Source organism: Diprion similis, chromosome 12 (genome assembly GCF_021155765.1).
Source record: "Diprion similis isolate iyDipSimi1 chromosome 12, iyDipSimi1.1, whole genome shotgun sequence".
Lineage (NCBI taxonomy): Eukaryota > Metazoa > Arthropoda > Insecta > Hymenoptera > Diprionidae > Diprion > Diprion similis.
In genome coordinates, this window is record NC_060116.1 from 7,667,470 (window position 1) to 7,692,828 (window position 25,359).

At 38.5% G+C, this 25,359-nt stretch overlaps 5 protein-coding genes and 1 pseudogene across 5 annotated transcripts; all 6 read left to right on the forward strand.

The window, feature by feature from the left end:
- Positions 1-1,266: 1,266 nt before the first annotated feature.
- On the forward strand, positions 1,267-3,621 carry LOC124413397 (annotated as a pseudogene).
- Positions 3,622-5,118: 1,497 nt separating this feature from the next.
- LOC124413625 lies at positions 5,119-11,197 on the forward strand. The gene is made up of 15 exons (XM_046894346.1): positions 5,119-5,155; positions 5,989-6,242; positions 6,325-6,600; positions 6,822-6,955; positions 7,053-7,218; positions 7,392-7,791; positions 7,964-8,072; positions 8,548-8,691; positions 8,780-8,799; positions 8,871-9,108; positions 9,215-9,476; positions 9,556-9,831; positions 9,987-10,120; positions 10,214-10,379; positions 10,753-11,197. Exons 1-15 carry the CDS (start codon positions 5,134-5,136, stop codon positions 11,152-11,154), a joined length of 3,003 nt encoding a protein of 1,000 aa, XP_046750302.1. The 5' UTR covers positions 5,119-5,133; the 3' UTR covers positions 11,155-11,197.
- A 2,787-nt stretch (positions 11,198-13,984) lies between these two features.
- LOC124413400 lies at positions 13,985-15,950 on the forward strand. Its single transcript, XM_046893948.1, has 5 exons — positions 13,985-14,292; positions 14,371-14,646; positions 14,770-14,903; positions 15,005-15,170; positions 15,480-15,950. Exons 1-5 carry the CDS (start codon positions 14,041-14,043, stop codon positions 15,879-15,881), a joined length of 1,230 nt encoding a protein of 409 aa, XP_046749904.1. The 5' UTR covers positions 13,985-14,040; the 3' UTR covers positions 15,882-15,950.
- Positions 15,951-17,929: 1,979 nt separating this feature from the next.
- Positions 17,930-19,199, forward strand: LOC124413626. The gene is made up of 5 exons (XM_046894347.1): positions 17,930-17,969; positions 18,018-18,067; positions 18,182-18,442; positions 18,522-18,797; positions 19,119-19,199. Exons 1-5 carry the CDS (start codon positions 17,930-17,932, stop codon positions 19,197-19,199), a joined length of 708 nt encoding a protein of 235 aa, XP_046750303.1.
- Positions 19,200-20,772: 1,573 nt separating this feature from the next.
- Positions 20,773-23,359, forward strand: LOC124413628. Its single transcript, XM_046894348.1, has 7 exons — positions 20,773-20,871; positions 20,926-21,086; positions 21,186-21,351; positions 21,506-21,890; positions 22,180-22,269; positions 23,022-23,081; positions 23,304-23,359. Exons 1-7 carry the CDS (start codon positions 20,773-20,775, stop codon positions 23,357-23,359), a joined length of 1,017 nt encoding a protein of 338 aa, XP_046750304.1.
- An 8-nt stretch (positions 23,360-23,367) lies between these two features.
- LOC124413404 lies at positions 23,368-25,130 on the forward strand. Its single transcript, XM_046893951.1, has 5 exons — positions 23,368-23,610; positions 23,676-23,951; positions 24,198-24,331; positions 24,417-24,582; positions 24,676-25,130. Exons 1-5 carry the CDS (start codon positions 23,368-23,370, stop codon positions 25,075-25,077), a joined length of 1,221 nt encoding a protein of 406 aa, XP_046749907.1. The 3' UTR covers positions 25,078-25,130.
- The last annotated feature ends 229 nt before the right edge of the window (positions 25,131-25,359 follow it).

The window sequence follows — 25,359 nt, forward strand, 5'->3', positions numbered from 1 at the left end:
TAAAGCAAGAGAAAACTATTCAACGGTGACAGGTTCACTTCTTACAAATTTACTCAAAATCAGCTATCCTCAGTTGACAGTTTAAAGTACTTTTTTTCACCTTACATGAATTATACGCTAAATCAATTTTCCACATTGACATACTACTTAAGTTTAGATCACAATAACAAAGTTGAATCAAACATACTTATACATACGTTCCTTGCGTTTATAGATGTAAACGGCACGAAAATAGCATTCGTAACTCAGAAAAGAGAAGAAATTTTTTTTTTATCTTATTAATAAATGAAAAACGTTCATCATTACCCTTGTATTAATGAGTCTTTGTGCTGACTTTTCGTGATAAAGTTGACACTAGTGTACGATGCCTTTCATTCCGTCAGACAGTCTGGGGTGAAAAGTAAAGGCATCTGCATCTCCCGTCTAGAATCCCCATTACTCTCCTGATCTGTTTTTTGTTACTTTTACTCATTATCCTTCACAGACGTACTTTCATTGTCAGTATCTCTCAGATAAGTGCCATCTTTGCCACTTCTGTAGCTGTAAAGGCCTCTACATTCGCCTGCCGCAATACAGGGTGTTGCTGGATCTGCATCAAGTGTAGATTGTGCGGTCTGGTTGTGAGTATTGTTTAACGGAAGGTTACGTCGAGTTTGTGATTAGCTTGACACGAGATGAAGAGTAACCTTAGATGACGCTAATCGCGTTGCACTACACTGGCGAATATAAGGAATCCTATGAACTGCCCCCAGCAGTAGAGAAGCATGAGACGGAGAGCACGAAACAAAAATTGATACGTTTGTATTCTGTAAAAGTAAAGACCTCAGTTTTGGTGAGGAATTACAGCTGATCAGACCACTGAATTAAAGTTTTAAATGAAAGTAGGGGATTTTACTATGAGAAATAAGGTGATATTTAATTGAGGTGAATTCTTCAACGACAGTTTTAAAATGCTTATTTGTAACTGTCAACATTTCAACCGGGTCAAGCCAGTGATCGTTAGAAGTTTTTCCGACTATTACACGCCTGATGTGTTCAACGTCATTCTAGACAGTGTTACCGTTCATCAAACAGGTGATTTAATTGGGCACCGTTAAACTCACGCTTGTACGTAGATCGCGTAAGAATATAAGGGTATTCCCTAAGTGGACATCGATATTCTCACTTGTGTGGTTTGAATACTAGACTTTTCCGTTCCTTTGAATGTAGAACAGAAATTAAAAAAAGCGAACTGAACCGGTTCGAGTTAGGGTTATCTATAAAATTTCACCGCACTTGAACTCGACGAGGGAATTGTAGGATTAGTAATTCAATCAACTAATTGTCACGAATTTGAGTTAAACGTGAAACAGTTATGGCGCAGAACAATCCGAGGTGGCTTGACGTGTGTTTCATGCAAAAGGTCCTGCAAAAAATTGAAAAAGATGAGTCCATCAAAATATGTGGGATAACCGAACAGCCAGCTACATCCGTAGGTCAGAATTATGCTGGTGAATTACATCGTGTTTCCGTAGAGTTTACACGAGTTGGACGTAAGTATAAGGTTCAAGAAAAGCGACTTTTCATCGCCAAGATTGTGCCTGCCACTCCGTGGTATGAGAAATTGGTAATTATCCTAGTCTGCGAGCGTGCTTTTTCGTATGAAAATTTTGTCCATTTTTCATCATAACCGATTTATTTATCCTCTTGACCAGATGACCGTAGGAGGACATTTTAAGACGGAGTCTCTGATGATGATGGACACTTTGCCAAAGATGAACCAGGCTCTGGCAAAACTGGGAATGGCTCCTCTGTCCGCGCAATGCTTTTACACTCAGCTGGCGAAACCGACCCATCTGCTGATAGAGGATCTGTCACCGAGAGGCTTTCGTACGGCCGATCGTCTAAATGGTCTTGATCTGGAACACTGCATACTCGCCATGCACGGTCTTGCTGTATTTCACGCTACTTCGGTAGCTGTCGAAGAACAGGTACCAGATATAATTTCGTTACATAACAGGTATTTGCTTCGATGATGAAAGATAATAATATTCAAACAGTTATTTTTCACATTTTTCCAAACGCAAGAACCCAAGAACTGTGACTTCGTACAAGAAAGGATTATTCTACAAGGACCATCCCCTTTGGTTGACCAACTTTTTTACCCTTGGTACAAAATGCCTCGCAACAGAAATAGCGAAATGGCCTGAAATCAGTCCACGGTAATTACTTAGTCCACAAATTCTTGCCAGCAGAACCGCTGATTTTTCATTGAAATTCAAACCTTCTTCCGCTCATAAAATTCTATTAATTTCTGTAACCCAATTAATGTTATACTTTTTTAATTGATGATGATCTACGTCGACTAGAATTTCAGAAAAATTGCACAAGTTATCTGAAGTAGTGTTCAAAAAAGGATACAAGGCTGCTCGATACCGGAAGGATGATTTCAACGTTCTTAATCACGGAGATTGCTGGACAAATAATATGATGTTCCGTTACGACGACCAAGACAAACCAAACCTGCACATTTTCGTAAGTAACGTGAAATTTACAGCGAAAGTTCTACTTGGCGATTATTATGCTGCCTTGATGTTTTGTTTATTATTAATATATTCTTGGAGAAGAAGAAAACAAAAATATACGTACAACGTAGATAACATTGAACAAGGAATATTTCGAATTGTTTATGATCTGCAAACGGGTCAAGGGTATTCGATAAAAATTAATCGTTGCAATACGACCTTTACATTAATCAAATAACAATGTTTGAGTCTGAGATGGAAAATGTTTACTTTGTCGATAGATAGCTCTTTATTTTCGTTAAACGTGTGGGATAATACATGTACAGCATCGAAGATTGAGCAGTTTAATGGTGAAAGCTTCGGACTTCAATGTCTGCGAAGAATTAATATACATTTTATATACCTTATCAACGAAAACGGGATGGATTAATAATATGAAATTGTAGGTGGACTTTCAACTCTGCGTTTACGGTTCACCGGCTGTGGATATTCTTCATTTTCTGGCCACAAGCCCGTCCAATGACGTGCGTAAAAATCATCGGAAGTTACTTTTGCACGAGTATCACGACACACTGACTATCACCATGGCCAAGTTCAAGTGCGATACAAAACCTCCGAGCTTCAATAGACTGTGGGAGATACTTAAAGAACGAGCTTTCATCGAAGCGCTTATCTCTTTTACAGTATTACCAATTACCATTGGCGATCAAATTACAGTTAAGCCTTTGAACGAATTGATGGAACCAAACGGCCAGTACGAAAATCCTAGCTATCAAGGAATTCGATTCAGGAAGTTAATGATTACGTATCTCCCATTGTATGATAAAATGGGATTGTTGGACGCCTAGTCCGTTGAACTGTCATTAAATTTGCGTGCAAAATTGTTTGAAAAAAGAAACAAAAATTTTCAAACATTTTCTCTAATAACAGAATTTTACTCGACACTGTCTGAATTTATAGAGAGTGTAAAAAGACTGGTTAGAGGACGCTTCAATGCAATATAAATGTTGTGGCAAAGTTTCATACGTCAAAAGTGTGACACCGCACTGTGTTGGCCTTGAAAGCTATTTCGCCCTAAATTGTATGTTAAAATAAGAAAATATCTGTAACTTTTTCATTTTTTTTTTTAATAATGTACAATGAAAATACTTCTGTAAATACTAATAACTTAAAATTTTCTCCATTTTCTCTTACTCGAACATTCACGTAGTGCTAACTATTCAGATTTTTTAGAGACGGCAGTTTTCTGTGTTGACTTATATATAGAAATGTGAGTTTCGTCAGGCACATGTTTGACTGTGTCTGTAGGATGTTAGAGACAATTGTCAAGTGTGTGACTGAGAGTGTAACTCGGTATCACTAGTAGTGACTCAGCCTGTTAGAACGGACCCGGCCGTCTATGGAGGATATGAAAGAGTCATCTCGAAAGATGCGATATTGGTTATCTAGAAAAACAGCCGGAAAACAGTCTCCGGTAAAGCATCTCTAGATACCAGGTTCTATTCCTGGCTCCTTTGTTAATTTTTCAAGTCAACAAATAAATATTCGAAATTGCATTTTTGTTGATTCATATACTAGTATTCTTGTTTCTTGTATTTCTAATTCGTATAAATGCATGTGCTCATGTTGATGTTTTTGCATGACTTGCCTTTATGCCAAATCAGTCGGGTGCCAAGCGTCGTTAATTAACCGTCACATTGTATACGGTTGAAAAAAAATTTACTATAAATCATTACTCTTCCACTCCTGAAGTCACATTCCACCTGTACGTAATCGTTTGCCTCTCCCAAAACCTTCCATACATAATGTGTGACACAAATAACGTAGAGTATTCATGATGAATTCAAGGGCACCAACCGCTAACACAGCATTGTACGTTCATTCGACTAATTCATTATATAATGCAGTCTGAACAGTTGACATTGTAGGTTGTTTGAATATACTCAAGGGCCAAACTTATTCCTGGAGTGATTCCCGTCATGACGCGACGCTAAGACAAGTGATGCCAAAACCGCTAGATGCCAAACCATTTGTACTGAAATTAGAAAATTTTGCCCTTGGGGCGAAAATAAGAGTAGGTATCATGTAACGTCAAAACTCGGTATCACATGAAGAGTTATAGTTTGACGATTGAACTTGACGATTGAACGAAACACTTGGTGATTTACGAGTTTGGTCTCTCACCCTGTCATGTGGTAGATAGTAATTCATACAAAAAATTGTTATACTGGATTTGACCGATAAAGCGGTCTGTGCATTAAGATCTTCCATGTATTTTAATTAGCTCTCATAATAACCAGAGCTTGATCAGTATATCTGTCGTTCTCTCGGCTCTTTCCTGGTGAACTGCTAGTCTTGCATCTGGTGAACTACATGTGCGTGTTATTATCGACATCGTGGTTCAAGTGGAAATGTCACTAACACGAACCACAATGTGCAGCTGCTCGAAGGACTTACCCGATCATTAAATCAAATGATTATATGTTGATCTGCGCGATGTAGCACTCCAAGGTTATTCGCAACGGTTACTCACGAACAAGTCGTAGCAGAGAACTGCGTTCTATTGCGACTCATAATCGTGGTGGGCAGGCAATGCTAAATAACCATTGGCGTACCCACTACAAGTTTTATGGAATTGCCTATCAAGGCCAGTGAGCGAAATTTTTAAATCTTCACAATCATCACTCGCAACAGTTTCATAACTATAAGTTTGACTATAATCTGCAGCAGTTGGATGACATCTATTACGGCAATTTTGCTCTTTTATGAAAAATCTTATAGAATTTTTTTGAACAATTATATTGAATTGTATGCCGTAAAATTGTCGAGGTCATTACATAATCTTCTTAACAACACTGCGATCGTTGGAACGAGGATAAACTATACAATTAACTGAAAATAGCTTTAGAGGACAGAATCGAGTTACTGTTAGAATAGTGGGGGACATGGTTACAGTGACGTAAATATCGGATGGTAGGGAACTCACCAAAGAACGCGCGCTGAGTTATACTCAATCGCGAATGCAGAGATTTATCTCATGTCGTGACAATGATCGGTCTGTGTGTGCCCGGGAGAATATCGCTTACCGCTATATATAGCTGCAAGTACAGCTCGCGAGGCTAGTATCGCATAAAACCGTCGCTGAGCACTCCCAACTATTAGGTGAGAGATATAGCGCTGTTTCATAATTGCGTATCTTACATTATTGACACTGTGGTTAGTGACTTTTTGCAATTGAAAACTAGTTTGTTAAAGAAAATTTTATTTTCTATTTTTAAACAGCACTTGTTCAGCGAAGTGTTTGTAGGATATTAGAAAAATTGACAGTTGTCTTAAAGAATCAGATAACGTCGGTATGATTTCACTGCGAATGAGTACTCACGAACAAACCATACGGGTATTTAACTTGACATCTCAAGTTTAAACAATCTATCTTATCGTTGATATCCATGACGGTAGAGAACTAAGTTTTTATGATCTATAGATATGGAGTTGGAAAGTCCTGCGTGGCTGGATGCGCCTTACGTCCAGATGGTTTTACGAAAGGCTGAAAATGACGAATCTATCGAAGTCTCCAATATATCTGTGCGGCCGGCAACGGCTAAGGGTGATAATTATCTGAGCGACATGTACCGAATCGCCGTAGAATTTTCACGAGTTCAAGGTGACGAAAGAAACCAGGAGGAGAGACCTCTTATACTAAAACTCTTACCGGAGGACGAGTTTCGAGAGCAGATGGTAACTATCAAACGACAATCATTTTTCAACACGCAACCGCTGTGTCTATGCCTACATTCACTGCTCTTTATTGCACCGGAAGATAAGCAAATTTGGATACTTTGCCACGGAATTGTCAATGATGTCGGAAACACTTCCACGAATGAACGAAATTCTTGCGAAATTTACGAAGACGAAGCTCAGCGCGAGATGCTTATACGTTCAGTACGAAAAACCGACTCACGTATTCATCGAAGATTTGGCGCCCGCAGGCTTCCGAATGGCTGTTCGCCAAGAAGGTCTTGATCTGGACCACTGTCTGCTTGCCGTTAGGAATCTTGGCGTATTTCACGCTAGTTCAGTCGCACTTGGAGAACAGGTAGGAATGCAGTTGATTATATATTACAATAATTTCTATTCCGGTAAAAGCTTGAAGAGTCTTTGATAAATTTACTGTACAAAATCTGCAAGAAAGAAATGATTTTTCGTCTCACATGTGCATGATCTCTCATTCTGCAGTTGATATTTGATTGACTTGCTGCATAAATTGTGACTGTATACTTGTTTACGTTTTGTATTTTTCTATTTACCTAATTGAAGGATCCTACGGCAGTGACAAGGTACGAAAAAGGAATGCTTCATAAGGATCATTCGACTGCTGCGAGCACAGCTTTCAAAGCGTGTATGAAACACCTTGCAGTGGAGTCAGCCAAGTGGCCAGAGCTAAATCCGAGGTAGTAGTTAGTTCAAAGGAATTCCACCGAGCATTTTCTCGTCAAAACGCAATTTTGTCACATTTTTTCACTACCTCGCATGGTTTCTGTCGTGCAGAATTCCGGAGAAACTTGTCAAGTTATCCGAATGCACGTATGAGAAAGGATGCGAAGCAGCTCTCGCTAGAGAAGATGATTTCAATGTCCTTAATCATGGAGATTTCTGGATAAACAATATGATGTTCCGATATGACGAACGGGAAAAACCCATGGATTACATATTTGTGAGTTAATTCAGATTATCTATTCTTGTAGTTGATGATGATGTTCATTACGTTAGTTTTAGTTACCTCTAGTATCGAGAATTATAATCAACCAGCAAGTAATAAGGGATATTGAAATAAACATTAGAAATGGATCACGGTCATTGATGGTCTTAAGTGCATTTAAATCGTAGGTGGATTTTCAAATAAGTCACCGTGGCTCGCCGGCTGAAGATCTTCTCTATTTTTTTGCCACAAGTCCGTCGGATGATATTCGACATCACAAACGCGAACAACTCCTGAAGGAGTATCACGACTCATTAGCCAACACCATGAGCAAACTGAAGTGCAAAACGGAAGTGCCAAGCTTTGATGCTCTGCAAGAATCATTAATAAAGCGAGCTTACATTGAAGTGATCGCTTCTGCGACTATCCTGCCGATTGTCTTACTCGAGAAAGGCGACAACGTGGATTTAACAAAATTGTCTGGGATTGATGGAGAATACGATAATCCAGCTTATCGAGGAAAAGCGTACAGAAGAATTATGACTAGAATCTTGCCAGTATTTGACAGTATAGGATTACTAGATGTGTGAGAAGTGTATTACTCAAGGTTATAAACAAAACTAAAAAGACAAAGACTTTTTGATAAGAAAAGATACTTACTTGGTGAAATTCAAGTAGAAAAATGTATTAGCTCAGTTTATTTTAAGATTTTTTCTTATTCCAATACATTGTTAGGATCTTTGTATGCATTTCTTAATAGACCAAAATTGTTTGCGTGATGTGTTAAAGTGTTTGTTGTTGATGTACGTTTTTAAGGCGAAAAATTTGTACCCTATGGGAGTATTGCGTGATGTAAAACTCCCACCGTTGTAGATACTGTTTTTTTACAGCTGAACCAAAACTTGAGATTTTTGGAGGATTAAAAATCTACCTGCTATTAATTTTTCACCCAAATTGTTCAAATTGATTTCCATCCCCTATCTGATAATATAGTTGTCTATTTTTAACGACCAAGTTTTTATACTAGTGAAATGCTAATGAATCGCTGGTCATCTAATCATGTCAAATTGCATATTGTAGTTCAGCGTGACTTACAAATTCACGTATTTATTATTAAAGAATTATAGAATAGATCGAGAGATTTGCAGAATAAAATTTTTTGACACAGTGTCCACAGCCCTTCCGATAAAAGTAGTCAAATTGCATGGGTTCGATCCACGCCAGTAATTCTAATGCATTTCAGTGGTTAGTTTGTTTTTGCGATAAAAAAAAATTACGCATGGTATTCAGCAACGATTACGTGATTACGTCATTCTCACGATAATTATTGACGTTGCCACGTAGGAAAGTTATGTTGTCAAGTTTTTTAATCGTAAATTCACCTTGCCAGTCGCTTGAATACTACACGATTTATTATGTAACTCGTTATATAAGAGAGATTATAAGAAATCGTCAACAATCGTTAGATAGTATAATCACCATCCTGAGGTGAGTTTTGACGATTATTGCATACGCTGGAAAGTTTCATGAGATACAAGAGCAGTGACGTGGGATACCAAATATCCTGTGCGTTTAGCACTAGTTGGATTCAAGACGGTTTGCAAAAAAAAAAAAAAAAATCCAACGATATGTTGCCCAGAGCGCCAATTGTGGGGGTGATTTGCCAGTTTGCTGTGGCTATATAAACATCGTTGAAAGGCGAGAGCTGAGCAGTATTTATAAAAGATCTTGGCAGTGTTCACGTTCGAGGTTGATAGCATACAATCACTTTGCAATCATCAACTTTCATACTCTTCTAAATTACGCGCAAGCGATAATTCTGAACTGGAAAAAATTATCATTGAATAGATTTCTTGAAGTGCAATTCAGTCCATTGCAACGATTTGTGACGTTACTCAATAAAAAGTATACCTGCATCTAACGTCAGCTTCGAAATCTCAACGTTTTTAATCGTAATAGTCGTCAGTGCAAACGTCGATAACAATCAGTGATCACATCTTGGTGTACTTTGATATAAAAGTATGACGATGCAAAACGTAGATTGGCTTGACGAAGGCTTCATGCAAAAGGTATTGCGAAAGGCTGAAAATGACGAATCCATAGAGGTATCTGCGATAAATATCAAAGCGGCAACGGCGACAGGTGACAATTATTCAAGTGATATACATCGTATCGCGGTAGAATATTCCCGGATACAACATGGTCTTAGAACTCAGGAGAAAACATCACTCCTAGCAAAAGTCGCACCCCAAGATGCCGTACGAGGAGATCTGGTAGGTACCGAAGTAAAATTCTCAGTTACGATACTTACACTCAGTTCCTGTCGATCAAGTTGTTTCTTCTGTTAAATAGATTGCGGAGGCAGGAGTATTTGATATCGAGCAGGCAGTGATGTCTGTTACGTTGCCAGAGATGGAGAAACTACTATCACAGTTTTCTTCAACGTTATTGGGTGCTCGATTTCTATACGTTCGGAATGAGAATCCAACAACTGTAATCATCGAGGATTTGGCACCCAAGGGTTTCAGGCTAGCTAATCGTCAAGCAGGTCTAGATTTGGATCACTGTTTGTTCGCTATGAGAAATCTCGCTCAATTTCATGCCGCTTCAATTGCACTTGAAGAAAAGGTATTCAAATACTACTACCATCATTTCAAAAGAATTCCTTATCCGGAAATCACTATAAAATCTACCGAATCAGACGAACTGATCGTTTTAATCGATACCAATATACGTTTACCTTGTCTCTTTGATTAAATAATTTTGCATACGTCAAATTTCAGGATCCGAAGGCATTGGCAAAGTACAATATGGGGCTATTTCACAAGGATCGAAAACCTGTAATGAAATCGTTCTTTGGAATAAGTGTGAAAAGTCTTGCACGTGCGATAGCTGACTGTAACGAACTGAATCCAAGGTAGTACATGGCGGAATTGAACTCCGCGTCACTCGGACAAATAGAAATTTTGAATTTTAATTTTAATAGTTGAATTGTTTTTTCTGAACACAGAATTATAGAGAAACTTAATAAGCTATCCGATGTCGTCTACGAAAAGGCATGCGAGGCTACCGTCATTAGCGAGGATGATTTTTACGTTCTTAACCATGGAGATTGCTGGGTAAACAATATGATGTTCAAGTACGATGAACGACAAAAGCCTGTCGATCAAATATTCGTAAGTGATTTTAATGCATAAGAGCTATTATAATTCTGTACATTCGCTTATTCAGATGCAATCGTAGCAACTGTCAGATTGTTGTCTCAGCGTCAAATAATGGTACGGTATCAGATAAGAGTGCAAGTCCTAGGTTTTGCGACTGGACTTAAGTAATTGAGGGATTACGTATAAATTTATCGTATCTAACTTCGGGCAAATTTTAGTGCAAACGTCTTTGTATACTGTACCCTTACTGTCAAAAGCGGCTTGAAATGGCAGTGTGCGGCCATGTTATTTTTATTCTCCTCATATGAATCAAGACAGCGTCAAACGGTACTATGAAAAACGTATTGTCAGATTACAAAAGTTAAAATATATTTCTGAATCCCAGGTGGATTTTCAACTGTGCCATCGAGGCTCACCAGTGGATGACATTCTTTACTTTATTGGTACGAGTCCATCCGATGAGGTCCGGCAACATCATCGGGAACGACTTCTGGTAGAGTATCACACCTCTTTGGCCAGCACTATGACCAAACTTAAGTGCGAAAGGGAAGCTCTGAGCTTTGATAACTTACAAAAGGAGCTGAAGCAGCGAGCTTTTTGCGAAGTCGCTGCAAGTATGACAGTGCTGCCAATCGTTATGCTCGATAAGGGTGAAGTCCTTGATGTTGGTGAAATCATGCAGGCGGACGGGGAATATGATAACCCAAGCTACCGCGGAAAGTCGTACATCAAGATCATGAGCAGACTTTTGCCGTTGTACGATAGTATGGGCTTACTTGACGCTTGAAAATCTGATATAACTGTGAATTTCTTTCTAATGTATAAATACTGTAACGATTTTAATACAACAATAAATTGTATATATTGTATATAATAATAATAATGTACATAATAATAATACATTGTATAATTTTTTGTGCTGAAAAATACGAATTATTGCAGGACATGATGTTCGATTTCGGAATACTCGAAATTACAAATTTTCCGCTTTCGCTTAACCTTCGAATGCCATTTAATCTGGATTAAAGTAAATTTACGTATGTTTTTGAATAATTTGAAACTTCACCCTAAAATAGGAAGACGAAGGGAATGAATTAAAAATCAGAAAAAATTAAGGTGTTATTTTTTCATCATTTTGAACCGATTGGAGGGGTTCCAGCATGGATTTTTTTTACCCCAAGTAAGGACCACCTTAGTATACATATGAATATAAATATACGGAACTTGACTCAATTTTTGTAGAAGTTGAACAGATCGTCACTCAATCCACCTCTGATCCGTTACCAGATGATATGCGTTGTGAAAACGGTGTGTCGAGGTCGCGAAAATTTACATTGATAAAATGATATTCCCACAGGGTTCGAAGGGTACTAATTCGTATTTTCTTATATTTGGTATTTACCTTTGAATTTAACCACGCCGGCAATGATGTTAGGTTCCATACAATTTTAAGCAATTCAAAAAAAAGTTTTTGTTACGCCCTACGAGAAATATATTATATTTATAACCGATCGTATCAGCGCCTTTTCGTAGAGTGTCTCTCGGTCAGTGCGGATTGCTTTTCTCACCTGCTAGTCTTACATATCTCTCGTTCGACGTCAAACCGTACACTAAATTTTAATCAATGACTCCGATTTTTTAAAATTTTACAGACGCATTCTACTAATGAAATAATGGTGTACGTGTTTCGCGAAAAAAATTTGCGATTTTTCTTGAAGAAGACATGCATGGTTGAAAATTGCAGGAAATCACGATAAACGTGGCGCATGCGAACGTTCAAACTCCTGTATCGTCGAATGCATTAGTCGTACAAAAAAATGCACGAGATCGATTTTGTAGATCTTGAGTCATTCTATGCAGTGATATAATTCAAATTTGCGTTTGACATTATTAAATAATTATTATTTTGTTCATAAATTTCATTAGCGATTTTCATTAGCAACTCACCAACTTAAAATTTTGAAAAAAATATCATCGTGTTCCCACTCCAATTCTGAAGAAACATTCAAAATTAGAAAATGAAAAGTCACCACGTCGCATGGAAAAGGACCTTGCGACGGTTTAGGAAGCACAATCAAAAGATTAGCCACAAGAGCAAGTTTGCAAAATATAAGTGACCCAATAAATAACCCTGCCAAATATTTCACGTGGGTCAACGAAAATATTAAAAATATTAATATTGAATTATTTTCTCTTGATGATTATAAAACGGAAGTTCAAGAGTTTCAAAACCGTTTCGAGAAAGCGCAGATTATTCGCAGAACTTCAATGTACCATTCATTTATTCCAGAAGAAAACGACAAAATTCAAGAAGAAATTACGTAATTAGCTATTAAGTCGACTATTGCAAATGTGTGCAAAAAATAAAAATAAACACTCACTTGTGTTCCATTCATGTGTTCCGCTATTTCTGTTTGATCTATCGTCCTTGTATAAACGTTGGTACTCTGCGCTGACGACAGCCGACCGTGCGACATGTTAAGCCGCCGCGCTGCGCGGTCCCACTCTTTTTGAGTAATAAAAAATGGTAGACCTCATTCGGAGTCCATTTTCAAATTTTGAGTGTTTCTACAAAGTTGAAGTGGGAACACGATGATATTTTTTTCAAAATATCAAGTTGTTGAGTTGTTAATGAAAATCGCTAATGAAATTTATGAACAAAATAATAATTATTCAATAATGTCAAACGCAAATTTAAATTATATCACTGCACAGAATGACTCAAGCCCTTCAAAATCAATGCCTTGCATTTTTTTGTACGACCAATGGATTCGAAGATACAGCAGTTTGAATGTTCGCATGTGCGACGTTTATCTTGATTTCCTGCAGTTTTCGACCATGCATATCTTCTTCAAGAGACATCTCAAATTTTTTTTCACGAAACACGTACACCATTATTTCATTAGTAGAATACGTCTGTAAAATTTGAAAAAAATCGGAGTCACTTATTAAAATTTTTACCAAAAACGTACGGTTTGACGTGGAATGAGCGATATACGAGTATATCATTTCCTCACACGCCGAATCATGTCATAGAAATCGTAAAAAGTTTTCATAAAGTAAACCAAGATGAAAGGTAATAAATTTCGTTTCACTTTGACGGTAATCACCCAACCGCTCTTGACGTTGCCAATAAGACAATAAGATGATTGCAGTGCTCAACACATTATCACCTGCCGTATGAGTATTCAGTGTACATACACTTGCAGGTAAGCTTACGGAAATTGAACTGCACTACGGTATAATACGAGTCTATACATCCTATATAAATTTACGCACTTGTTATCGCTTTTTACAAAGATAGCAAAATTTAGTACCAGCAGATCGTTTCTGCGAGGCATTTGCCATAGACACGATATAAATAACATGCAACTCCATGCACTCATCACCGCATTCTTGCTTTCGCGACGAGTGGAAGACAGGTTTTTGCTGAATTAAGTTTGACTCTTTTCCTATTTTCTCCTCTGTCGTTGCCATTGTTTTCCCAACCAAGAAATTCACACAGTGATCGGAATTGAATTGTACGCGGAATTTCCAAGCTCGCGCACAGTAAAGCTTCACTCGTCAGACAAGATCATCTTAAAATTTTTTCTTACCTGTTGCACATTATTCTGGTGTGCAGTTTCACTTTATTTACTGCATACAGTATAATTGTGTATTTGCGGATTTAGCAATGGTGCAAGAAACCCCGGTTTGGCTCAACGCCTCTTACGTGCAGAAGGTGCTACGAAAAGCTGAAAATGATGAATCGATCGAGGTTTCTGATATCACCGTAAAACCGGCCACAGCGAAAGGAGAAAATTATTTGAGTGCTATGTACCGTGTGACATTTAAATTTTTGCGGATCTCGGGTGGACGAAAAGTTGGAGAGGAAAAATCTATTATAGTAAAAACAACATTGGAAGGCACCTCGTTGGCAGAATTGGTAACAGTCTGGTGAAAATTATTCACTCAATTTTATATAAGCATGATTTTTCTCACGACCATTTACTGTACCAATTAGATTGAGGAATTGGAAGTTTTCTGTACTGAGCTGTCGGTGATGTCGGTTACATTGCCAAAAATGAACGAAGTCTCGTCAAAAGCATCCTTGCCGCCATTGGGTGCAGAATGTCTGTACCACCAGTACGAGAAACCAACTCATGTGGTAATTGAAGATTTGGCACCAAAAGGGTTCACGATGGCTGATCGCGAAAACGGTCTGGATCTAGACCACTGCTTAGTAGCGATTCGAAATCTGGCCAGGTTTCACGCAGCTTCAGTTGCACTTTTAGAAAAGGTGAACACGTGTCTACCATAATTAGCTGTATCATGCAAGTTCACACTTTCGATTTATTCACATTATATTCAGATATATCATATTATAATTGTTCATTTCACTCACATAATATATTCGCCGAAGGATCCCGACGCACTTGCGACGTACAACAAGGGGTTATATCGCAAGAATCAGACTCCTTTACTCATTAATTATCTTAAAGGATGTGTCAGATCGCTTGCTAATGTAACATCCGATTGGCGCGAATTGAGTCCAAGGTAACAATTAGAATTAATTCAATTAAATGATACGGCTTAATCGCCAGAAACTGAATTTCAGGTTGCTAATGCTAAATGGTAAATAATTTTTTGTATCTCAGAATATCGGAAAAAATTCTAAAACTATCAGATGTCGTCTTCGACAAGGGATGCGAGGCTGTTCAGTTTCGAAAAGATGAATTCACTGTTCTCAACCACGGAGATCTTTGGATAAACAATATATTGTTCGTCTATGATGAACGGTGTCAACCTGTTAATTCTATATTCGTAAGTGAACTTCATGTATACTTTACACTAACAGCTTTCATTTGAGCTTGCCATTTACGCAAATGTTTATTATTTTTAATAATGTTCCCTGCATTTACGAGCGTCATTATAACTTATTGACCGAGAGAATACAAACAATGCGATCGGTTAATTATCCACACAAGCGACTTCTCATGAACGTTGAAAATAAACATTCACATTTATATTTTGTTTAAATATATTACACAAGATAAAGAGTTTGTATTTGGATTTTTCATGGGGTGTAATTCCATCGTGAGGACAAGAATTTATTTTCATTTTTCATCACAGGTGGATTTTCAATTATGTTACCGTGGCTCACCAGCAAACGACATTCTATACTTTATTGGTACAAGTCCGACTGACGATGTCCGAGTGTTACACCGAGAATTGCTTCTGCGCGAGTATCACACCTCGTTGGCCATTGCCATGGTGAATATGAATTGCAGTACCGAAGTACCGAGCTTTGAAAATCTCCAAGATGTATTGAAGAAGCGAGCTTTTTTGGAAGTGGTTGCCAACATGGTATCACTGCCGATTGTTATGATTGAAAAAGGAGCAGACCTCGACCTTTCAAAAATCGCGGATTCAGCGGATGAAAGTAGTCATTCAGGTTACCATAGAAAGGCGTACAAGGAAGTCATGGTCAGGGTTCTGCCACTATACGATAGCCTAGGATTATTGGATGTGTAAAGACGTTTGAAGGCAATCGGTAATCTATGCGCCACTGTGCATTTTGCAATTAAAACAGAATACCGACATTTGATATAAAACTTTTTGGATTTGTATAAACTGAAACTTCCGAATCACTTCTCCCACCAACCTCCAGCTTATATCATAGTTTACATCCAGAAGGTAGCTTGATCCCAATGGAATGAGTCGAGCCCTTCGACGAGTCGGAAGCCTGGCCTCAGTTTAGAGGGCAATATCGTAAGATAAAAGTGTATGCATAAGATAATAATATTAGAATGCTCACTGCGGTGGTGGGGGTACCGGATAGAAAGAGAGGGAGCAAGAAATAGCTCCGAGGTGAAGTGCTGTCTTTTTCTACCAGCTACCAGAAAGACTGTACCGGTATGAAAGAGACCACACTTCACCTTACTTCACCAAGCCATGCAGTGAGCAATGCAATTGCATTGCAGTTCAGTGGACAGCACGAACGACGTCCAGACCAGTGCTGTCATTTAAGGCAAGTTTCAAGCGGGTCGTAAAGCCACGGTCTCGATCTTCATCAGTCTATAGTCCAACACGAGCCAGATACTTTTTTCTGCAATTGTCTACAGAATTGATTTTCTTGCTGGAAAATTTTCGGCAGCATCCCCTGAATGTTAATTTGACTTGGTGGGACGTCGGGGGTTAAGCTTCAGTTACATTCAGGGGACACCTTCAAACATTTTTCAACAAGAAAATCGATTCTGTAGAAGAGTGTAGAACCCATTTTTTTTTGCTCTGGCTCCTGGACTGTTAAGGTCTGACGACATCTACCGGGTTCTTGGGATCGCATAATTACCGATCGTCACGCCACATATGGCCGACCACATACATATGTGTGTGTGTGTGTAGTGAACTTCTTTGACGTTACGTTTAGAAGGCGAGCTCCAAAAGCAATACGGCTGGTATAAATGCTGTAATCTGTATACAATGTGTATGCATGATACTCATATTAATGAAATTGCTGGGAAATAGTGTTTCATAATTTGCAAGTGGTGAGAATTGGAAGTAATCGTAGAATCGAAGCTAAATTACTAGCGCCCCATTAGAGCATCGTCGCGATCGGTACGCCTGCTATTCATTTTCAGCTCTGACCTGCGGTAATGTATGGCTTTTTTTCTCACGACAAGTGAAGTAAGAACAGAAATAATTAGAGCATAATTTTACCTCAAACTAATTCCTGGAAACATGAGTCATATCCACGGATTTCACGTGTGCATTCCTGCCATGATCGCGTGCATGAACATAGAGTAAGTTGTAACGCTTTATTTTGCCATTCGAATGTTGTTTAAAATTGAACTGGTTACCTCTACCGGAGAGTACAGGATGTCACACAATCATACAAAGCTGAGTCGGTTAAGAATGTGTTCTTTGCATTCGCTTTTATAATTTACACTGACGCCACCACGTTCGATTTTATCAATAATTTCCAGCACAGCACTATCTCGTTACAAGATTCCTTGTTACGACAAAATTTTCTCTTCGTTCCACTCGAGCGAGTTTTACAGCTTCCTACACTCTACCCGCGTACCTGAGGTCTCTCAACTTTGGCGCGGACGCCTCGTTATAAGCGAACGAGCGAATCCGTGAATCATATTTGTTTAGACACCAAATTTGTGTAAATAACTGTGATTCTCTTGTATCGAGTACTAGAGATTTACCTAAACTTCAGTACAACAGGTGTGTAGCATTTACCTTCGTAACATTAAATGGGTTTAGAGTCTGGGTAAAAAATATAACGATGTCCATGTTACGGAATAAAAGTAGAAGTCGTTACGCTTGGAAATACGTTTATCGTTACCAATAAACCAAACGATACGATAGATGTCAGACATAAACATGTAGCACCGACGAGTTCATGTCATGTAGAACTAGCTCATATATATAATACACGTTTGAAATATCTGTCATGAATTTTCTGCATGATTCACACCGATTCACGACAGTTATGATGCGAAATTTTAGACATTGTCTAATTTACACAACGTAAAAGCATGTATACAAAGTATCCAACCGGGTAGGAATCGGGAATGACCCTGATGGAACGTCGACACCTGCTCTACAACTCTCGTATCTTATCTAATTAACTGCCTTGACTTCATTTTATCAAATTTACAGACTCATGTCAGTTGTTTCTATATCGTGAAGAAATTCGCAAACTAGTCCCTGTAAGACGAGAGAATAATCAACGGGCTGTCAAATTTTTTTGATACTGACTGTTAGATATAATTATTGCCAAGTTTCAATAGCATTGACTTATGATGATGATCGGACATTTTTAGCATTTGGCTATGGCGTTACAAATCCCGACATGGCTGGACACATTTCACGTACAAAAGGTTTTGCGGAAATTTCAAAACAACGAATCCACCGAGATATCTGGTATAAGTATTACCTCAGCGGCGGCTAAAGGGGATAATTATGCGAGTGAAATATATCGTGTCGCCGTGGACTTGCAGCGTCTTCAAGAGGATCGTAAAATTCAAGAGAAAATACCTTTGATAGTAAAAATGGCACTTCAACATGGAATTTTGAAGGAAATGGTAACAATCCAACAATAATTGCCTAGTACAATTTTCAGTGGTCCGTTTTCTGTTTACTGTTACTGACTGTGTCGAACAGATAGCTGATGTTGGATTCTTTGAAACGGAATTATCAATGATTTCGGTTGTATTGCCACGCATAAAGAAAATCCTTGCGGCATTAACTACGGCGCAAATAGCACCCTATTGTCTGTACACTCAGTATGAGGAACCGGTTCACATATTCATGGAGGACTTGGTATGTAAAGGCTTTCGAATGGCTGTTCGCCAAAAAGGCATGGATCTGAATCATAGTTTGCTTGCCATGCAGAGTCTCGCTTTATTTCACGCCAGTTCAGTTGCCCTCAGAGGAAAGGTAAGAGTTAACATCAATGTCACAGCCGTCCATTTTAAACTTGAGTCTTGATCGGTGAACAAATGATGTAAAAATTGTAGGTTTAGACTTGTAGTAGTGTAGCATAGTGAACTGTAGCAAACTGCGACGTTGAATTGCTGTAGCTGTTTGATATAATTTCGTTACTCAATAACCAATAAATTTTGAAATTGTACGCAGTGAGATTTACGTGAATTATTTTGAAAAGTCTAAACACTCTTCGTCAATTCGTGCAAAGATTCGATTTTCGAAGATTTCGATTTTTCGAAATATCATAACCACATTACTTCCGCTGTACGATAGTATGGGGCTGCTAGATGTGTGAAAACTTCATTAACGCTTGAATTCTCTCTGATACTGATTATTGGGCGTTTGGGATTATGAATAAGTGGTTTATAAAAAATTGTCAGACATTTGGGTGAATTTTAAGATCTGTAAATTAAAATTGAAGATCAAACAAATGAAATATCTTTTTTCATATGTCTTTTTTTTCAAACTACCATGGCGCACTTCAAGTACGCATATATGTGTCCTGCTATTCGATATAATACTATCTATCAGGAGATAACCTCATCCCCGCAGGTATTCTGATCGACAGTGTGAGCCAAGCTTAGCGAAGTCGGAGAAATACAGGGATCCTCATAGATCCGAGTCATCACACCAATGGCTCATATCCAAAACACGACCTTATTTCTATGTGTTCAATCTAGCCTTCTGATTGACTGAGAAAATCTATTCACGCAATGAGATGGCTGGGTTTAGTCCCCACGTAGGCATCTTGAGATAAGCCTGCGTTCGACGAGCGGGCTTATAATAATCCGTTATCAGAGGCGATTTAGTTGAGTCACACCTCTGCACGCATCTTGAAATAAAAAGGTGTGACCTACGAGAACAGTGAAGTGTCTTGCACAATTTGATAAACGGTGCATTGCTTAGCTGGCAATACGGTAATTAGCAGAAACTCAGTATTACGCTGTGAGATATTCTAAGTCAATAAAGAAGGAAAATACATACTGGTTCGATTGGATGTCAATAACGTGGTAAGAGATTGTTTCGTGGTATGCAGCCACGCATATGTGTACACGTGGATGAGACTTGTTTGACGTTACCTAACGTGCCAAGCAACCCAAGGCAGTTCAAAAACAGAATGTGAGTTATGCGAATTGCATACGGTTATATTGCACATGCAGCTGGTATACGCGACAAAATAAAAAATAATTTTCATTTCTATTTGAAAAAAAAGTACGTGAAATAACTAATCAAATATCAAATATCAATTAGTTTAATTCAATTAATTAGTTCAATTCAAAGTCTGTAAAATTTCATATTTTGAATAAATTGATATATTACTTTCATTGTTTGAGCTGCAACTTGCGTCACTGACAGGCCAGATCCACGTGTGTTTACTCTCAAGTTGTTATCATTGAAATTATTGATAAGATAGTACTCAGATATGGCAATGATGCACCCACTTTGGCTTCGACCACGCTACGTGCAAAATATTTTGCGAACTGCAGAACAAGACGAGACCATTGAGGTTCTCAATATAATCGTAAAGGCAGCAACGGCCGTCGGAGATAATTATTCTAGCAGCATGTATCGTGTCAACGTGAACTTTTCGCGGTGTCGAGACGGGCAGAAGAGCACAGAAAAAAGATCCATCATAGTCAAAGCTGCACCTCACGGTGCTGTAGGAGAAATGGTCAGAGTTCAGATGTACTTGTTCATTACCATTCTGAAAACAGTCTACAATTCGATTTACTGTCCATTATTTCATCCTGCAGGTATCAGCATTGGGAGTTTTTTTAACTGAGCTTTCAATGATGTCAGTTACATTGCCAAGGATGAACAAAAGCCTTGAAAATTCATCCCAGACTTCATTGCCCAGTGCTTGTACCATCAGTACGATGAACCCACACATATAGTACTCGAAGATCTAGTAGCCAAAGGGTTCAGAATGGCTGAACACAAAGCAGGTCCAGACCTAGCTCACAGCTTACTTGTAATGCGGAATATTGCTAGATTCCATGCTTCTCCAATCGCTCTAAGAGAAAAGGTAAACAAAAGTGAAGTGAAATGAAATCATGTGATGAATTCCTCGTAACCTAAGCGAATTTTTTTCGTCGTCAAGAGTCAGGATCAAAAAGAACTGATGAAGTACAAAAAGGGAATATTTCACAAGGATCAACCTACCTCGTGGAAAGAAATGTACTCAGAAAATTTAAGGACCCTTGCGGATGAGACAGTAAATTGGTCCGAGCTAGATCCAAAGTAATAATTTTATTCGAAGAAATTTACCCTGCAATTGTCTTTCCGCAGCTTAACGTCACCATTTTCGTTTTTCAATGGCCAGTAATTTCTTTGACCTAGAATTCCGATGAAAATTCGCAAGCTCTCTGACGTTCTGTTTGAAAAGGGAGACGGTGCTACTGCTTATCGAGAGGATGACTTTAATGTGCTCAATCATGGAGATGCATGGATTAACAATATGATGTTCCGCTACGACGAAGACCACAATCCTATTGATCACATGTTTGTAAGTGTATTCAAGATTCATTGAATGGCATTGCGTTACTCGCCCAAGGTTTATAGTCCGTTACATGGTAGCTGTAGGTAATTAAGAAGTAAGATGATGTCGGAAAAAATATTCTTACCAAAGATAATTATTCAATTCTGTCGGTAATTTACAGGTGGATTTCCAATTCTGCCATTGGGGATCACCAGCGGAAGACATTCTTTATTTTATTGGAACAAGTTTGGCCGACGATGTTCGAATTCAGCATCGCGATTTACTACTGCGCAATTATCAGGCCTCATTGACCAGCACCATGGCTGAACTGAAGTGCAAGACGGAGGAGCTAAGCTTCGACAAGTTACAACAAACGTTGAAAGAGCGAGCTTTTTGCGAGGCGATCGCTGCTATGACAGTATTGGTGGCTGCCTTACTCGGAAAAGAGGATAAAATGAAATTGGATGAAATCTTAAGGTCTGGAGGAGCATTCATCAAGCCGGGGTATGATGGAAGGGCGTTCAAAACAACCATGACTAGACTGCTGCCACTATATGACAGCATGGGTTTGTTGGACGTATAACTTCATTGGCAGTTCATTTTCGTTTTTGTCTGTAACATGTTTAGAAATAATATATCCTAAAAAAAGAAGGGATGAAGAGTTACAAAGCCCTGGGTAGAAACTTGATGCTCTTGGGAAAAGGATTGTTTAAATCAACAACGGTTTTTTGATGAATGGTGAAAAAAAATCTCACTTTAAGCAACTAAATTATTCTCGATTCAACACAATATTTTTTACAGCAGAAAATATTTAATTACCTAAAAAAAAATTTCTTACCTCTTACACCCTTAAAGGAGCTGTTGCTGATCCAAACAATCCTTTCCATTGGTATCACGCTCGGTATCACGTAAAAACAGCTCTCAGTGTTCTTTTATTTAGTGATTGTGAGTCGCTATCTGGCAATGACACATAAATTATGTACGATATAAACTGTGGGATTTGAGTTTGTGTAACTAGACGTATGTGCATGAGTTTGTTGGAAAGACTTCGCAGCATGTTAGTACGTAAAAAGACAGCACGTGAATACGACATCCTTACCTATTACTCGTACTTTGTGACCAGTGAATTTTTAAAACATATTCTCAACAGTAGCCTAATTCGAATTGTTATGAAAATTATTACATTTTCTTACAATTATTATTGACATTCTTAATTGGTGCTTTTATGGAAATAGGTAAGACAAACGCGTAAAAACTGTACTCATTTCAAGATAAGATAAGGTACACCAATCTTTGAAAATATCATCGCGTAGTTGGATTTTCAACTACGCCAACATCTCGAGCCATTTATAAGCGTCTATCATGCTAGTTATTTATACAACTAGAGTAGACAGACACTTACATTGTCCACTGCAGTATGTCCCTAGATCACGGGTGGCACGCCTGCGCCATTTGTGTACATACAATAATGTTCATTAATGCCATAGGCTTCCGGCTAACTTGTTTTTGGTTCGACACAAAATGAGAGCTTGACTCTATACGGATTATGTGACAATAACTCGCATTTTCTCACGTCAGCTGCATCGCTAGTTATTGTCACTTAATTCGTGTAGAATCAAGCTCGCATTTTGTTTCGGACCAAGAACAAGTTAGCCGGAAGCCCAAGGAATTAATGAACATTCCTGTACTTGTAATAGACAAGTTGGGAAAAACTTCTGGCGTGGGAATGACGTACTTCCGGGGGCGTATAAGCGATTGTGCGTCACGTGTCTGCGTGTCCGTTCAGGTTGTCTAATGTATTTGACAATAAACACTAATACTTTAGTATCACACAACTTTGTTTCATGAATTCAAAGTCGTTTCCCAGAATTGAAAAAATCATATTATGTGAATTTGTCCTTATTGTTAAGTGCATTATGTGAATAGTACATTGTCATTATTATCAAATATTCTACAATGTTATCGAACTCCTGTTACAGATATTTTTGTTCACGAAGATAGAACTGCTATTTCGCCAAACATTCACAATTTTTAACCGTCATGATGGATACGCAAACGTGGCTGGACACTGATTACGTGCAAAGGATTCTGCGAAAGGCTGGGAAAGATGAGTCCATACAGGTATCCAGTATAACCGTCAAGCCAGCCACGGCCAAGGGTGATAATTATACTAGTGACATGCATCGCGTCAGCGCAGTGTTGACCCGGATTATGAAAGGGCACAACGTCACGGAAACGAAGTCATTCATAGCGAAAATAGCACCTCAAGGTGCACGGGGGGAAATGGTAATAGCGAAACAAATAGCCTAAATTAATATATTTTCTTATTTCTTTACTATTTCATCGAGCAGATATCGAAGGCTAGATATTTCGAAACAGAAATGGCGGTCATGTCCGAAACTTTACCGTTGATGAATAACCTTTTGGCCGAAGTGGGTACCACGCCGTTAGCCGCACAGTGTCTGCATGTCCAGTACCAAGACCCAGTTCATCTGATAATCGAAGATCTGACTCCCGAAGCCTTTCGAATGGCTGATCGCCTGGCAGGCTTAGACCTAGATCACTGTTTACTTGCAATTCGGAATCTTGCGATTTTTCACGCAAGTTCGGTAGCTCTAACGGAAAAGGTCTGTGTCAAATGTAGTCTGTTACGATCTTGCCTACCATAACACGAAACTTTCCAGCAATGAAGCTGTTGCTTGAAACACCTGCTATAGCCACAAGTTTTAACAGTTTCATAATAAATCTTTTGACAATGTTTGAATTAAAGTCGATTGTAAATATCAGGTATAAATTCTACAAAGGTCACTTCACAAGTTTTTAAAGTAGCTGTTATTTTACAATACTATTCTTTGTCACTAACAGAACTCAAGAATCCCGAGGCAGTAACGAAGTACAAGGAAGGAATTTTTCACAAAAATCGACCATCTACACTAACGGCAATGTTTAAATTAGGGACACAAACCCTAGCTAAACAGGTTGCCGAATGGTCCGAACTGAGTCCACGGTATTTAAAAATGAGTTTTGACTTACACTGAATAATCATATTTCTATCTACCGTTGGAGTAACAAGTTGCTAATAATTTATCTAGGATTGCAGAAAAAATTCTCAATTTATCTGAAACCATTTATGAAAAAGGATGCGAAGCAGCTCTTTTTCGAGAGGAAGATTTCAACGTTCTCAATCACGGAGATTTCTGGATAAACAATATGCTGTTCCAATACGATAATCAACAGAAGCCCGTTGGTTACAGATTTGTAAGTGAATCCTGATCAACTTTCGATGCCAACTTTAATCCTCTTATCATTTCGCACGCAAAACATCTATTTACGGGATTATCCCACACGCAGGTGGATTTCCAAGTCTGTCACTACGGATCACCAGCAGTGGACATTCTTTTCTTTTTCGGCACCAGCCCGTCCGACGAAATTCGAATGCATTATCGCGAATTTATTTTACGCGAGTACCACGTTACGCTAACCGGTACAATGGCTAAACTTGAATGCAGCACGGAAGCGCCAAACTTCGATACTTTGCAGGAAATGTTGAGGAAGCGTGCTTTATACGAGGTGGTAGTAGCTTTCACGTTATTGCCACTTGTTCTCGTTGACAAAAGCAAAGTGAAAAGCTTGGACGATTTAGCGTCGTCAGATAAAAAATATGACCGCCCCGCCTATGAGGGGAAATCTTATCGAAAGGTGATAACTAGACTTCTACCGCTGTACGACGGCATGGGGTTGTTGGATGTATAGCGATCTTTATGAATCCTTGTGAAATCCTCGGGACATGTATCGACGGGTTTTTCTACAAAATGCACCAAACTCTATCCTCGAGAAAAGTAAAGATTTTACGGAGCGTATCATCTTACTTGATATCTTTTTCTAATGAAAAAATTATGAAATTAAAGTTTTATTTATCATACTGTACACATGGCTACATAACTTACATCAAACTGCACAAACCCTACTACTTGAAACGCTGCATCCTCCTACCTTTCCACGAGTATCTTCTATAATCCGCTGATCAGTACCGTA